Here is a 15,021-nt window from a genome sequence, read left to right on the forward strand (position 1 = left end):
GCATCACTAATAAAATATCAATAGATAAGTCAATAAGAATGTGTTTGTTTTGATAGAGTTCATAAAGAAAGAGTTAAATAAAAGAGAAAGGCAAGAAAGAGATTATACTTCTCCTGTTTGGTTTGAGTAGGAACAAAGAATGAAGTAATGGATATTCCATTATATTTTTCAATCTTCGAGTAAATGAGGAGAAAAGGACGAGATATAATAATTTTCATCTTAATTCTATTTTTCCTTGCACATATGTCATGGTTGTTTTAAATGGTTAGATTAGAAAAAGACAAGCCGATTCTTTTTCTCCAGTTAGATAAAAAATCATAAATAATAAAATATATTAGATTGTTGATAAAGACCAAACATTTATTTTTGGAATAAATAGTCTTTTGGTCCCTATAAGTTGGCGTGTTTTTGTTTTTGTTTCCTTAATCTTTGTTTGGAATTAATCTCTGAATGTTAAAATCATTTTTGTTTTAGTTCCTAAAGTTAAAATCCATAGAAAAATTTGAAGTAAAATTCGCAATAAACCTGCATATTTTAAATTCAAAGAAAAATTTGCAGGAAACCTGCAAATCATTTTCCTACGTATTCTGATTTTAAGGACTAAAATCAAAAGGATTAAACATTCAGGAATTTATTTAAAAAAAAAGATTTAGAGACTAAAAAAATACGTCAACTTACAGGGACCAAAGTACTATCTAAGCCTTTATTTATATGTTTTATTTTTGTTATGATTGTTATATGTATGTACAAATGAATATATAGAAAGAAATATTTTTTTAAAAAAAGTCTTTTTAAATTTAAAGGGTATTTTTGTCAATAAGAAAGGATATACATTTCTTTCTTTTCTATTTCTCTCATATTTCTATTGTATCAGTTAATACATCAAATCACCTATATTTCTCACATACTTCTTTTTTCGAACTCTTTTATATATGTTTTTCTCTTATTAATTATTTCTCACTGCCAAACAAATCATAAGTGAAAGATTTTAGTCGGGGTGTGGTGTAAGTTTGAATGCCTCTGGCATTTATCACACTCATTGACGAATTTTGCATTTTATTTCATCATGGTTAGCCAGTAAAAGTCGACTTTCATCAATCTATGGCTAGGTGCCTCCCTTCGATGTGGCTTCCATATACTCTTTTATGAACTTTCATTAGTACTATAGAGGTCTAGTTGTTGCCCAAACACCTGAACATTTGGGAGGCATTTCCCATATTGTACATCTTTCTTGCCATTATGGTTTACTTTATTGCCAATCACTTGATCTTATTTGCCTCACCCTTATCTAGTCTTGTACTCTTCGAAGGTATTTGATGAGTTTTTTCTCCTTTTAAGTATTCTTTAGTGACCTGGATGCCAATAAACTCAGAGTCACGTCGGGCTCTAATATTTAGTGTGCCCATTTCTCAAATAGAGTCATCTTGATGACCAAGGCTTTGTATTTTTTCTAATTACTGCTAACTTTGATTTTGAACCTCGGATATTGCTCTATGAAAAATATTCCTCGAGCCTGCTAGCACCACATTGGCTTCGCTTCTTTTTAGGTTTGATGCGCCTTCCACTAGAAATATCCATATGTGAGATTATTCCTCGCCTATTAGGGAGATGAAATTGTCTAAAAAATTAATCAACACCCAAGTCATTATGTTTCCCTTTAGGAGGAATTAAATGTGTTGAACTTGATACTTCACACACAAGAAGGGGGTGAATTGTGTGATTTGGAAAAATATGGTTTTGAAAAACTTTTCACAATTTAAATCAAAGTTTGAAAATATTTTTTAATTCTAAGTAGCGAAAATAAATTATTAAAAGTGCGGAAAATAAAAATTTAAAGGAAGAAAGGGAACACCAGGTATTATAGAGGTTCAGTTAAAAGAAAAAATGACCTATTCCTCTCCCTAAGACTTGATCTTGAGAGATTCCAATAATACTTGAGAGCTTTTAGTAGGAAAGGCTCAAAAACTCCCTTATACAAGGAAATGATAGTTGTCCTTTAACCAAAATATTACAAGACAAATAATATGAGTGTTTGCCTCTTTTCTCTATTAGCTCGTTGAAACTGAAGTGGCCAAGCTTCCTTTTCAACTGTAGGTTGAAGCGGTTAGTATTCTCTTTACAAACACAAACCTTGTAGAGGTTAGTTTTCAAGTTCCAAAATATATATAAGCTCCCTTTTGGTTTTAACAGGATAACCAACACTACCTTGAGATTTCAACCGAGCTGATCTCAACACCTATGAAGATTTTTATATCGACTAGTCTTCAACTAATAAAGAAACTAGGATAGATTATCAAATTTAGATATTTCTCAACCTAGGAACTGGTCACACAATTCTCAACCATAAGCTTTTAATGAGTTTAGCTTCGAACCATGTATATAATCCCTATTTGGACAATATTCAACCAAGGTTTATAAACATAGTTACCTCGGTGAATGTATACAATTCTACCCTTCTAGAATTACATAAGAGACCTCACTCACAAAAGGTACTTTCCTCACAAAAACATTTGGCTATAAGAACTAGTGAGAGAAAGTTAAAATAAAACTTTAAAGAGAGAGAGAGAGAGAGAGAGAGAGAGAGAGAGAGAGAGAGAGAGAGAGAGAGAAAGTGAGTAAGTGTCAATAAATAAATTCATGTTTTGGATGATTTAAAATGAGAAAGAGAACCTCTATTTATAGGTTTGAGGTTCCCCAAAGAAGGAAATATCATTTAAGAAAAAATAGCTATTTCTAATCGATTGACTCAATGGTTTGGTGTTTAAAAAAACAATCTTATATAACTTCCAAAATGGAAATATAAGATATATAGTTGTTTTATATAATTTGGGTGCATTCAAGTTGCCTTGCACCTTTAGTGCACACTAATCTAATCTGTTAACACTTTGCTTCAATCGACTAAATATGGTGTAAAAAGGTTTTATGGCTTTTTGGCCGCTCTCATTTTGTTATACACAACTTCTATATGTTTTTCACAGTATTTTCTTTTTTCAAATCATTTGATAATAAGGTTTTAGTATGTGTGTGCTTATAGCCATGTACTTCTATGAAAACATCCTTTTTGCTTTTACTTAGTTTCACTCAATTACTATTTTAAGATATTTTTTCTAATCGCTTAAGTGGTTTGTTTGACTTATCATTGTTTGCATCTTTATCATGACGGATATCTCTGTTCTTTTTCTTTATAGTTGTCATCATCAAAAGATATTGTCTTAATAAAAGTTCTATTACTTGTAAAACAAGGTTCCACATAATATTGTATTTTGATAACTCAATAGACCATGATATTATTCTTCCTATTAAGTTCTACTTCTTTAATATATGGAAAATAAGGTAGTTTATCTTTACCATCGCCATGTGGCCTTTGAATTAGAAAAATGTGACTAAAATTTTTAAAGCATATTAGAGGGAGGTAAAAATTCTTATGAATGAATGTAAGGAAGCTAACTTTTATCCATATAGGTTTATTTGGTGATGGTTAAAGTTATAAGAAGAATATGGTAAAGAAGAATAAAAATGCATGACATAAGATGAAAAAATGCTTTAAGAATAGAAGAATTTGAGGTAAACAAGAAATACGGGGTAGGGGAAAGAAGGCAACTTGAAGATGATATAGTTCTGGATGAAACTCCATATTTAATAATTTATGAAGATGTAGATATCCAAAAAAAAAATCCAACAAAAGAGTGTCCCTAAAAACTATTTTAACAACAAGGCAGGTGAAAGAAAAGAATTGACAAAGTATTGGATCTCATTTATGTCTTTCACTAAAATCAAAATGAAAAGGATTTGGAAGCAACACCATCAATACCTCAAGTTCATGAGATTGCTACCAAATAAAAGAAAGAAAAAAATATGATGTGCTCTTTGTATCATATATGCCACCCTAACATGGATGATGAGGCGTCAAGCTAATGACGTTAAACGAGCGCTGCTTGGGAGGAAACCTAAGGGAGGTATTATTATTTTATATTTATTTATAGTGTTTGGTAGTTTAAATTAAGTCTTGAGTTTTTTTGTTTGGTTTATTATCATGATGATTTATAGCTTTAGTGGTTGTGGGAAAATTACTCAAATTGATTGCTTGTTTGTCCTCTGTGCATGTTAACTCGCCAACTTATTTTTATATACTTTTGAACATTCTGATGTGGTTTAATTGAGTTGTACTGAGGTTGAACAGGTTTATTGTAACTGACTGAGAAGCCACATCCAACAAGGGGGTAATGTGTAGGCTGTCATCTCTAACCAACCTGGTGGGAACAAAAAAAAGTCAAACACATTATTTCACCACGAGACAACACTATGGTATTATTTATTATTCAAAACTTGCCTACATTCTTATTTGATTTCATTTAAGTTTAGGATGTTGTTGGAATAGCAATCTTAAAATTTGGAGTAGCTTTTATTGAGAAGATAAGTGAACCTGGTTATTCGAAAAAAATAAGGAAAATGAAAAAGAAAAAAATTGAAAAATCAGCTTGATAAAAAAAAGAGAAGGAAAATAAAGAAAAGTTGAAAAATCAACTTAATTGAAAAGAAAAAAAAGAAAATCATCATCATAACACTCACATGATGGAGTAAAAAATCAATTGGATGTCAAAAATAAAAAAATTCAAAAGTTGAACACTCTAATGCACCTAAAAGGATAGTACAAGAAACCAATTTCAACAACAATTCCTTATTGTAAGCATAATGATGAGAAAGATCATATTAACTCTAAACCTTATCCCACTTTTTTAAATATATTCCACCTTAACTTTAGCCTCATTATAACCCTAAAAAACCTCAAAAAGTGTGTGTATCATGCATATTGGAATCGAAATATAATTTACTCAAGTCTATGTTATACGGACGGAGTCATTTAGTGGTCGGTTTCCTTAATTTCATAATTGTCCATGTTTTAATTATGAGTTAAGTATGTTTTTAGTCCCTATAAATATCTCAAATTTTATTTTTAGTCCCTATTAAAAAAAGATATATTTTAGTCCCTATAAAATTTTTATGCATGCAGTTTTAGTCTCTGTTATTTTTTAAAATTTAAAAAACTGTTTAATTACCCTTAAAAATTTAAATGTTTGAATTTTTTTTTCATGTGTTTAGAATATTCTAAAATATTTTTTTACCAAATTATATAATTTTTTAAAATGAGAAGAATTAAATATGAGTTTTTTAAATTTCAAAAGATAATGATAAAAGTAATGCAAATATCGATTTAGAAATCAAATTTTGAGTTCTTTTTTTTCGAGGAACTTTTTATAACGTTCTTAACATGTCTGTAAAATAGTCATTCAAAAATACACATCAGTTTAATAGTAGGGACTAAAACTACGTGCATAATAATTTTGTGGGGACTAAAATATGTCATTTTTAATAGGGACTAAAAATGAAATTTGAGATATTTATAGGGACCAAAAACATACTTAACCCTTTAATTATTCCTGATATTTTTTTTATCTTTTTGGGAAGGTTAACGTGTTATGCAGGTTGGAGGAAGTTAAAGAAATGGCCAGAAAAGGAACGCGACGAATTTTCACAATGATTCACAAAGTCTATTTTATAGCACATTTTACATCAAGATAGACGTGTGGTATTTTGATCATATCTAGAGCGTCCTACCTGGGAATGACGTGAGACTGGTGGCAAATGAAAGCTAATATCAAGGGCTACAACTCTCATGAAGATACCATAGGATAATTCTAAATTTTCCGCTCTTACGTGTATGAGCATCCTCATCATATGCGTATGAGCTGCCGCTATACGCCCCATACACATATGAGACAAATCCATACGCGTATGGGTGCTCAGAATCGCAGAAAAAAGCCCATTTTTTAGTATTTAGCGCTAGGAAGTGATTTTAGAAGGTTTAGACTGATTTTTTACGGCAAAGTACGAATTAGGAGGAGGAGAACGCAGTAGATCAAGGTGAAGCATCATCTTCAAGGGAATTTCGCCATTAAAGATTCTTCATCTTCCTCTTTTTGTAATGTTTGACACTTGTATGATGTTTATTGTTATTACGATGAGTAGTTAAACCCCCCCAATGCTAGGGGTGTCCATATTCTTGATTTTGTTGGTTTTTTTGAATTGACCCTTGTAGTAACTCATATTACATCGTTATCCAATTTACTTCTTTCCGAGTTTATTGCTTTCTCTTTTGGTCAAATTGAGAATTGATTTACGGTTACCTATTAGGAAGGACTTTCGACATTAAGGAGTAGCAGAACATGTTTGTCCGTCTGACATGTTCGTTTTGTCTGGGATTTTTTAACAATGTGGACCAAGATTTTAAAATCACACTTTCTAATATGTTTATTTGTTTCATTTTTTAATGGATTTTTATCGTCGCGGATATTAACATAAAATTTAATAATATTTAGACGTTAAAGTAGAGATGACGATTATACTCACACCCAATGGATACTCGCAAAAGATACCCGCAATCGATATAATAAAAACATATCAAATAAATACAAAGGCGGGACAGGTAATTATCCATTAAAATAAATGGGTATGAGTGCAGGTATATGTACCTTAGTATTCGCTACGCTCTATACTAACACAATGTATATTTGCATATTTTAATTCATATCATCATATAAAAAATATATGTCTATCTCTTTAAAAGAAGACATCCCAATTTAATCGTTACACGTTTTAATAAAAATGTTTGTTTATTTTATAATTCAAAAATAAAATATTTTAAAATTTGAGTAAAACTAAAATGATATGATATTTTTCAATTGATAAATTTATTTTTATTAGAACTGCAAATTATTGTATTGTACGAGTAAGGATACGGGTATGGTATAAAATTTGGCGCCCACGCAGGTATGAATTCAAGTACTAAATTTTTTTCAAACCGTGGTTACAGGGACGAATACTATAGTACTCTACCCAAATCACACTCATTGTTTTCACATGCCTATGTCACTCTTTATTTTCAGGGCGGACCGCACCCTCAATAATACCAACCTTTCTTTGTCCAATTCTTTTGTAGTTTTTGTTGTATGGATCTAAATCAAATAGTTATCTAATGTAATACTCCGTATGAGAAGACAATTGTTTTAGAAAAAAAATATTTTTTTCAAAATAAATGTTATTTTTCATTTTTCAATATAAAAATAATTGTTATTTTTTCTATTAAATTCTTTAATTATCGTTTTTTAGACTACTTCAACACATTAATATGGTTAATTTAATACAAGTAGAATGTCTAATAATAATATTATTACATTTCTTAATAGGTGTGAAAAACTTAAACTATTATCATTTTGAAATGGAGGGAGTACTAGTGGCGTATGTGGGTCGGTTTGAGTTGAACTTAAACAAAATCATAACTCAACCCGTATATGGTACACTGGTTTAGGTGAGATGAATTAACCACCCACTATATAATTGGATCGGTTTGGGTAAAACCACATATTTGTGGGTTGAATTGAGTTGGATAATGGGGCACCCAATTTTTTCTTCTTCTTTATATAATTATTAATGATATGTCACATTTTTTTAAATAAATAGTTTAACATATTACTACTATTTATTTAACATCAAATATCTAAATGCATGATAAAATTCATCATAAACATATTTGCAAATACCAAAATTACATTTCAGAAATACCCAAAATTACATAAAATATTTACAACTTACTAGAATTAACATCAAAATAGTCAAAATGCGGCATCCTAAATAAGTTAAAATATTCACTTACAAAGTAAAAGATGTTGAAAAGGTTGAAATTGAAGTAACCAGCATTAAAAACATCAAAATCACCACTTACATAATTAAAAAAACAAAACAAAAAAAAATCACTCAATAATCCATGAATTTTATGGGTTGGATGTGGGTTTATCTATACCCCAAATATTTTGAATGAGTTTTTACTGTGGGTTTGTTGGGTTTACCCAAAGCATATACACTCCTAGAAAATACTATTTTAATCTTATTGTAGTACGTAATAAATAACAACAATAATGACGAAATTAAAAAATACTATTCAGAGTAGTATTCCAAAACGCAAGAGACTACAAATAATTTTCATTAATTACGACGTATAAAAGAAGGAAAAACAAATTAAATAAAAAAATTTGATACCCTCACTGCTGGCACAGTTATCTATATTAGAAAGATCCCATTCTTCAGAATCTATACTTTGCATAAACAAATTGCAATAACCACCACAAATCAAACCTTGCCACTTCCCAGTCTCTGTTCTACGCTCTCTGTATCACAAAACACCAAACGCATCCAACATCATACCTTGATCTCATAACACTCTGGAATACGTTTTATTTATCCAATTCCTATATAAACACCACACCAACCAACAAAATCTCCATCTCTCTTCCCTCCAAACCTCATGGAGGGTCAAACCCAACGGCCCCCACTTCCAGCCCACCAAGCCCACACAAAGCCCATCTCTAAACTCAACTCTTACGTCGCCAACACCAGACTAGGCAAATGGTTCAAACTCTCCCAGCGAAACTCCACTTTCACCACCGAACTTCGTGCCGGAACCGCCACGTTCCTCACCATGGCCTACATCCTCGCCGTCAACGCTTCCATTTTAACTGATTCCGGTGGAACCTGCTCTGTTTCCGATTGCGTTCCTCTTTGCTCCAACTCTTCCATTTCAGTTTCCAAATGTACTGGCCCGTCTCTTCACGTCATTCAACCAGATTTCTCTTGCAAATTCGATCCCGTTAACCCGGGCTACTCCGCTTGCCTAGATAAAACACGAAAAGACCTGATCGTCGCCACCGTCGCTTCGTCTCTCATTGGTTGTTTCATCATGGGAGCTTTCGCTAATCTACCACTAGGCCTCGCTCCGGGCATGGGCGCTAACGCGTACTTCGCTTACACCGTCGTAGGCTTCCACGGTTCCGGTAACATCTCCTATCAAAACGCTCTCGCCGCAGTTTTCATCGAAGGAATGTTCTTCTTATTCGTATCAGCAATCGGCCTCCGCGCAAAACTAGCAAAACTCGTACCAAAGCCCGTTCGAATAAGCTCCTCCGCTGGAATCGGGCTTTTTCTCGCATTCATCGGGCTCCAAAACAATCAAGGAATCGGGCTCATCGGATACAGCTCCTCCACTCTAGTCACACTCGGCGGCTGTCCAAGCTCATCACGGGCTTCACTCGCTCCAGTAGTAACAGCAGTTAACGGTTCCGTCAGTTTACTATCTGGCGGAACAGTTTCCAGTGATATATTCTGTTTAAACAACAGAATGGAAAGCCCGACTCTCTGGTTGGGCCTAGTGGGCTTTATAATAATCGCCTACTGTTTAGTAAAAAACGTGAAAGGAGCAATGATATACGGCATCGTTTTCGTAACCGCCGTTTCATGGTTTCGAAACACCAAAGTAACGGCGTTTCCCAACACTGACGCTGGTGATACAGCTCATGAGTATTTCAAAAAGGTCATAGACATTCACACGATAAAAACAACAGCAGGTGCGTTGAGTTTCAGTAACATAGGAAAAGGGTATTTCTGGGAAGCTGTTATAACTTTTCTATACGTCGACATTCTCGACACAACCGGAACGTTGTACTCAATGGCGAGGTTCGCAGGTTTCACCGACGAGAAAGGGAATTTCGAGGGTCAGTATTTCGCATTCATGTCTGATGCTACTTCCATTGTGGTTGGGTCTTTATTAGGAACTTCACCGGTGACGGCGTTTATTGAATCTTCTACTGGGATTCGTGAAGGTGGGAGAACGGGGATAACGGCGTTAACGGTGGCGTGTTATTTTTTTATGGCGTTGTTTTTTACGCCGTTGTTGGCTTCGATTCCGGCTTGGGCGGTAGGGCCACCGTTGATTTTAGTGGGGGTTTTGATGATGAGATCAGTGGTGGAGATTGATTGGGAAGATATGAAACAAGCAATACCTGCGTTTGTGACAATGATACTTATGCCTTTAACGTATTCAATTGCTTATGGGCTTATTGGTGGGATTGGTACTTACATTGTGTTGAATATTTGGGATTGGGGAATTGAGATTTTGCGGCACTTTGGGTACATTACAAAAACAACAAAGGAAACAACAAATGGTAATTCTCATAATAATTCTCATTCTTCTCAGGTCAATGGGGTACTTGAAAATCAACATTTATCGCAAAATCCAAATGGTAAAGCAATACAACTAGAAGTACTTTAGCCTATAGGTTTTTAATTTTATATAGTTTTTTTGTAATAATATTTGGCATTTTCTTGTTGATATTTTATTTCATATGGTTGAAATTTTTTCTATAGGAATTATTTATTATTTTGGTGTGAATACCTGCTTTTTCTTTGCGTATACTATAAAACTCAAGTTTGGTTTTTCCGAGGTGGAGAAAATGAAAATGAGAAAGTTATAGGAAGGTCCTTCCGAACATGTCTTAATCATTAGCTCATAGTTTGAAAAATGTTTTGGATTTATTATGATATGTTAAAGGGTAAAGTGCATCTTAGGCTTTGATCCCCATGTATATTCTCTAATCCCTACTTAGCTTTTAAGTTTTTATAACCCAATTATTGTGTACTAGTTTGATTTTTAAATAATGTCATTGCTTTCACTTGTTTACTTTTCAAGGAGTTTGATTCTAGGTCACTATTTGGACTAATACCTTAATTCATTTAATCTAATCAATTTTTCAATTAGAATATACAAGTTTAAATAAGTTGATTATTTTTTATTTATATTTATGGAAATAAGTAAAATTTATTGACATAATAGTATTAAAATTTATTTTAATTTATTTTAATTTTTATATTATAGAATATCGTTTTATTGTAATAAAAATTAAAAACAATACATATAAATAAATAAACAAATTTAAACGAGCTTAAAAAGTCAAATTCAAATTTTACTAAATTTTGTCAAGTCAATATTATTTTCAATATAAATAAATGTATATCTTTAAATATTTATTATATTCATATTTATTATATTCTCTTTTTTAGTGTAAATTTATTTTTATTATACATATACATAGGGGCGGAAATAGGATGGGCCGAATTAGACTTTGCCAAGCCTAAGTCTGAAGGCTCGGGCCTTTTCGAATGCCTAGTTAGCCTGTTAGCCTACATAAAAGCCTATTTATTTTACATATGTAAATAAACAATTAAAATAATGTTTAAATAGACTAAATTATTTTAACTTACCTATTTGCTTAAGTTTTAGGAGACTATTTGTTTAAGAGAACTTATGAAAACAATGTTCATCTGGTGTTTTCATCTTATTTTCTTAAGTTTTTCAAGATAACCAAGTTTTATTTATGTATTTTAATTCAAAGTACAAAACATAACATAATGATCATAAAAAAGATATTCATATTTATTTAAATAGGCCGGTCTGATAGGCTTAAAAGACTTTTATTAGGGTCTGAGGCCTAGCCTTTTCATCTAAAATTCTAAATAGACTTATAAAGAAGCCTAAGCCTTTTCTATTTAAAAATAATGTGTGGCCTGGCCTGAGCCTATATAGGTTAGCTTGTAAGCCCCTATTATCGGCTAAGCCTATTTCCACCCCTAATCATTCACTAGAGAAGAACAATTTTGTAAAATCGTTTATGATTTTTCTTTTTAATAATATAATTATTAATTTTTTTAATAATTGTTAAAAACTCATAATGATTTATAATAAAAGATAGAGGATTTTTTTTAATAATAAAATTCATAATAATTTTTCTTTTATAATTTTTATAATCGTCTGAATAAATCTCTGTATGAATTTAGGCTCTATTTGACAAGTCATATTTTGAGCTTTTAGCTTATTTGATAATAAAAGACCTGTTCGGTAACAGTCTTTTCATCACGGGTTTATAGTTTATTTTACTAGTTTATAGCTTATTTTTCAGACATTATTTTAAATAGCGTTTTAATTTATAGCTTATCATATTTTCTTCAATTAATACCCTTATAAATTTTAATTATTTTAAATGTGTATTTAGTTATTAATTAATAATGTTTTTTTATGTCATTTTATATTTATCAGCTAGTTAAACCGCTAATTTTATCAAACATTTTAATTAACTTATCAGTCATCAGCTATAAGCTATCGGTCATCAGCCATAAACTTTCAACCATCAATTATAATTTTGTTTATCACCCAACCTCTAAATAAAGTCTTAATCCAGCACAAGAATTATGTGCACCCACAAATATGAAATTTTAAAAAAAAAATTCTCAGAATCCAAATTTTTACAATTAGACGGAATTAAAAATGAAGGGAGTAATATATAAATTGAATAATTTTTATGTTTAATGAATAAATTAGGATGTATTTTTTTTAATTATTTTTAGTGAATTACAAATGGATTAAAGAATTATTTTAATGAATAAATTAGAATGTATTTTTTATTCTTTTTAATGAATTAGCAATGAATTAAAGAATTATTTTATCTTTCTATTCCAATTTAATTTAAGTTCGTGGAATCTATCTATTTTTGTCAGTTCTAACTTATAGTTTTTTAACTAGGGGTGTAATCGGTTCTGTTTGATTTCTAGTAAATAAATTATTCGAACTAATGATATCTCAATCAATTTGGTTTCGTTTAACTTTTAGTTTTTTTCTTAAATGGAACCGAACTAAACTAATCGGTTTGGTTTGGTTTGGTTTGATTCGGTTGATTGGTTTACAATATTTTGCTTTTGCAATTATTATATTTATCTATGTACTCTTCAGTATCGTCTTTTTTTGTGTTTACTTTCTTCATTCCTTTTTAATTGTCACTTTAAAACTTTTTACATATATCAAAAAAATTAATGATTATTGTTACTTTTTATACATAATTTTTTTTACCTATAATACCCTTAATTATTTGTCACATGCATTTGACTTTTTCTCTCTCTACAATAAATAACTAGGAATAATTTTGACAAAAGTGTAATTAATGTTACCTTGAACTTTACACATGATAATTAAAAAAATAAAAAATTATTCTAAAAGTGACAATTAAAAAGAAACTGAGGAAGTTTATGCTTTAATTTATTCAAATAATACATTTCATATAATTTAGTTCAGATAATACTTTATTTTCTTAAACAACTTATAAGTTAGTTTTTAATCCTTACAAAACAATGTCATAATTTCCATTACATTATGAAATAAGTTCATCATTAAATAAATGAGTTAACACTTGGTATCTAAGGTTTGTAATAGAGGTAAAGTAACAATAAAATATTTCAACACACATAAATTAATATGTTTTAAAACTCAAACACCCATAAAACTATTTTGTAACAAGACTAGATGTAATTTCATTAAAGAATGAGAAACAAAAAAGATAAAAAAAATGAAAATTAACAAAGAGACTTGAATACGTAGAAGACGATCATCACATATCAGAACTACAATAGAGAGAGATAAAACAACAGTGGTGGCGCACAGCGAGAGTAGCTGTTCTATGAAAGGCAGGTTTTGTAACCATTTGAAAAAAAAAAAAAGAGCTAGCAATTAAATATCAAACAAAAAATTAGCTTAAAAAAGTATTGATAAAAATAAGTAGATGACCAACTCACCTAACCATTGACTGGATAATTATGACCAAACGAAAGGTGCATAAAACAAGGGAGAACCAAAAAGAACAATTAAAAGAAGATAAACAATGAGATGAGAAAAGGGGATGTGCACTGACAGTGTAAATTATTTTTACACTGTCAACCAATGACAACCTTGTATCTTATCAAGTCAGCTTTTAAATTTTAAAATACTGAAATGATTTGGCACTTTAAAATAATTTGATTGGATGTCTGTGTAATACTTCTTTACACTGACAGTGCACTATCATTAAATTCGAGATGAGAAAAGCCAATATCAATTGTGAATACGGTACTCGGAATTAAAAGGATTAATACAACATAACCTTATCTTAAACATGAATGGTGCCAACGCATTTTTTTATAGAAAAATTTTGATCCACCCGTTATATTTATGGACCTCTTAATTTACAATTTTAATTTTTAAATGAATTATTACAGACATTTTCTTTATTAAAAGTTTTTTGATATGTATAAATATATAGGTTTAAGTGTAGTTTTAATTAGGGGTGATCGTACCCGAACCAATCCAAAAGCAAAACCGCAAATCGAACCAATCTAAATCGAAACCGCAAAAAACCGCGTTTGGTTTGGATCATTTTGGATGATTTTTGGACTGAACCGCGCGGTTCGGTTTGGTTTGCGATTTTTATTTCACAAAACCGAACCAAACAGAACTGAACCGCATATTTAACTTAAGTTTTGAATTTTAATAATTAATTTATTATCTTTCTAAATCCAATTGCACACAGCCACACCTCACGTTTTGAATTTTAATAATTAATTTATTAACTTATGTTTTGGCATAATCCACTTAGTTTTTGTATTTTATTGAGCTACATATATACGTAATTCTCTACTATCTAATATATGTATTTTATTTATAATGTATTTTTAGTTCTCTATTGTTCTTGTAATATAATTTCTTTTGTATGGTATAATATCATATATTATATTGACATTGAATTACTTTCCTTTTTCCTTTTATTTTAGTACATTTTTATTTTATAGTGTAAACCGCAGTCCACCGAACCGATTCTAACCGCATTGGTTTGGTTTGGATGACTTTTTAAAAATCAACCGATCCAAACCGAACCGCATGCATTTTTATCTCGCGATTAGGATGGCTTTTATGCTTAAAACCGAACCAAACCGCACCGCGAACACCCCTAGTTTTAATCCTTCTATTTGTTATTTTTAAAATTTTAATTTCTCTAAAAAAAAATCAATCTTTTAATTTTTCTATTAATTTTTTTTTCAAATTTGTTTTATCCTCCTCCACTTTTGTTTTGTGTATGTGGCACCTCAAAGTGTTAAGGTGGCTTTGAATATGTGGTGCCACGTCATTAAATAATATTATATGCAAATATTCAAATTATAAAAATTATTATTTTATTTTTAATGATATTTCTAAGCATTTAAATATTAAAAACTATTTATTTATATCCATATTAACCAAAGGCTCGAGAAAATCCTAAACCATCGTCTCCTTTATTG

General features: G+C 30.6%; 1 protein-coding gene across 1 annotated transcript; it reads left to right on the forward strand.

Moving 5' to 3' along the window:
* The first annotated feature begins 8,089 nt into the window (after nt 1-8,089).
* Nucleotides 8,090-10,279, forward strand: LOC131641135 (adenine/guanine permease AZG1-like). The gene has a single exon (XM_058911450.1). The coding sequence runs from the start codon at nt 8,360-8,362 to the stop codon at nt 10,157-10,159; it is 1,800 nt and encodes a 599-aa protein (XP_058767433.1). The 5' UTR covers nt 8,090-8,359; the 3' UTR covers nt 10,160-10,279.
* The last annotated feature ends 4,742 nt before the right edge of the window (nt 10,280-15,021 follow it).

This window comes from Vicia villosa, unplaced genomic scaffold (assembly GCF_029867415.1).
Source record: "Vicia villosa cultivar HV-30 ecotype Madison, WI unplaced genomic scaffold, Vvil1.0 ctg.003522F_1_1, whole genome shotgun sequence".
In the NCBI taxonomy this organism is placed as follows: Eukaryota; Viridiplantae; Streptophyta; class Magnoliopsida; order Fabales; family Fabaceae; genus Vicia; species Vicia villosa.

Excerpts from the sequence above, each read along its gene's own strand:
- LOC131641135 (XM_058911450.1), top strand. The coding sequence starts at position 8,360 with ATGGAGGGTCAAACCCAACGGCCCCCACTTCCAGCCCACCAAGCCCAC.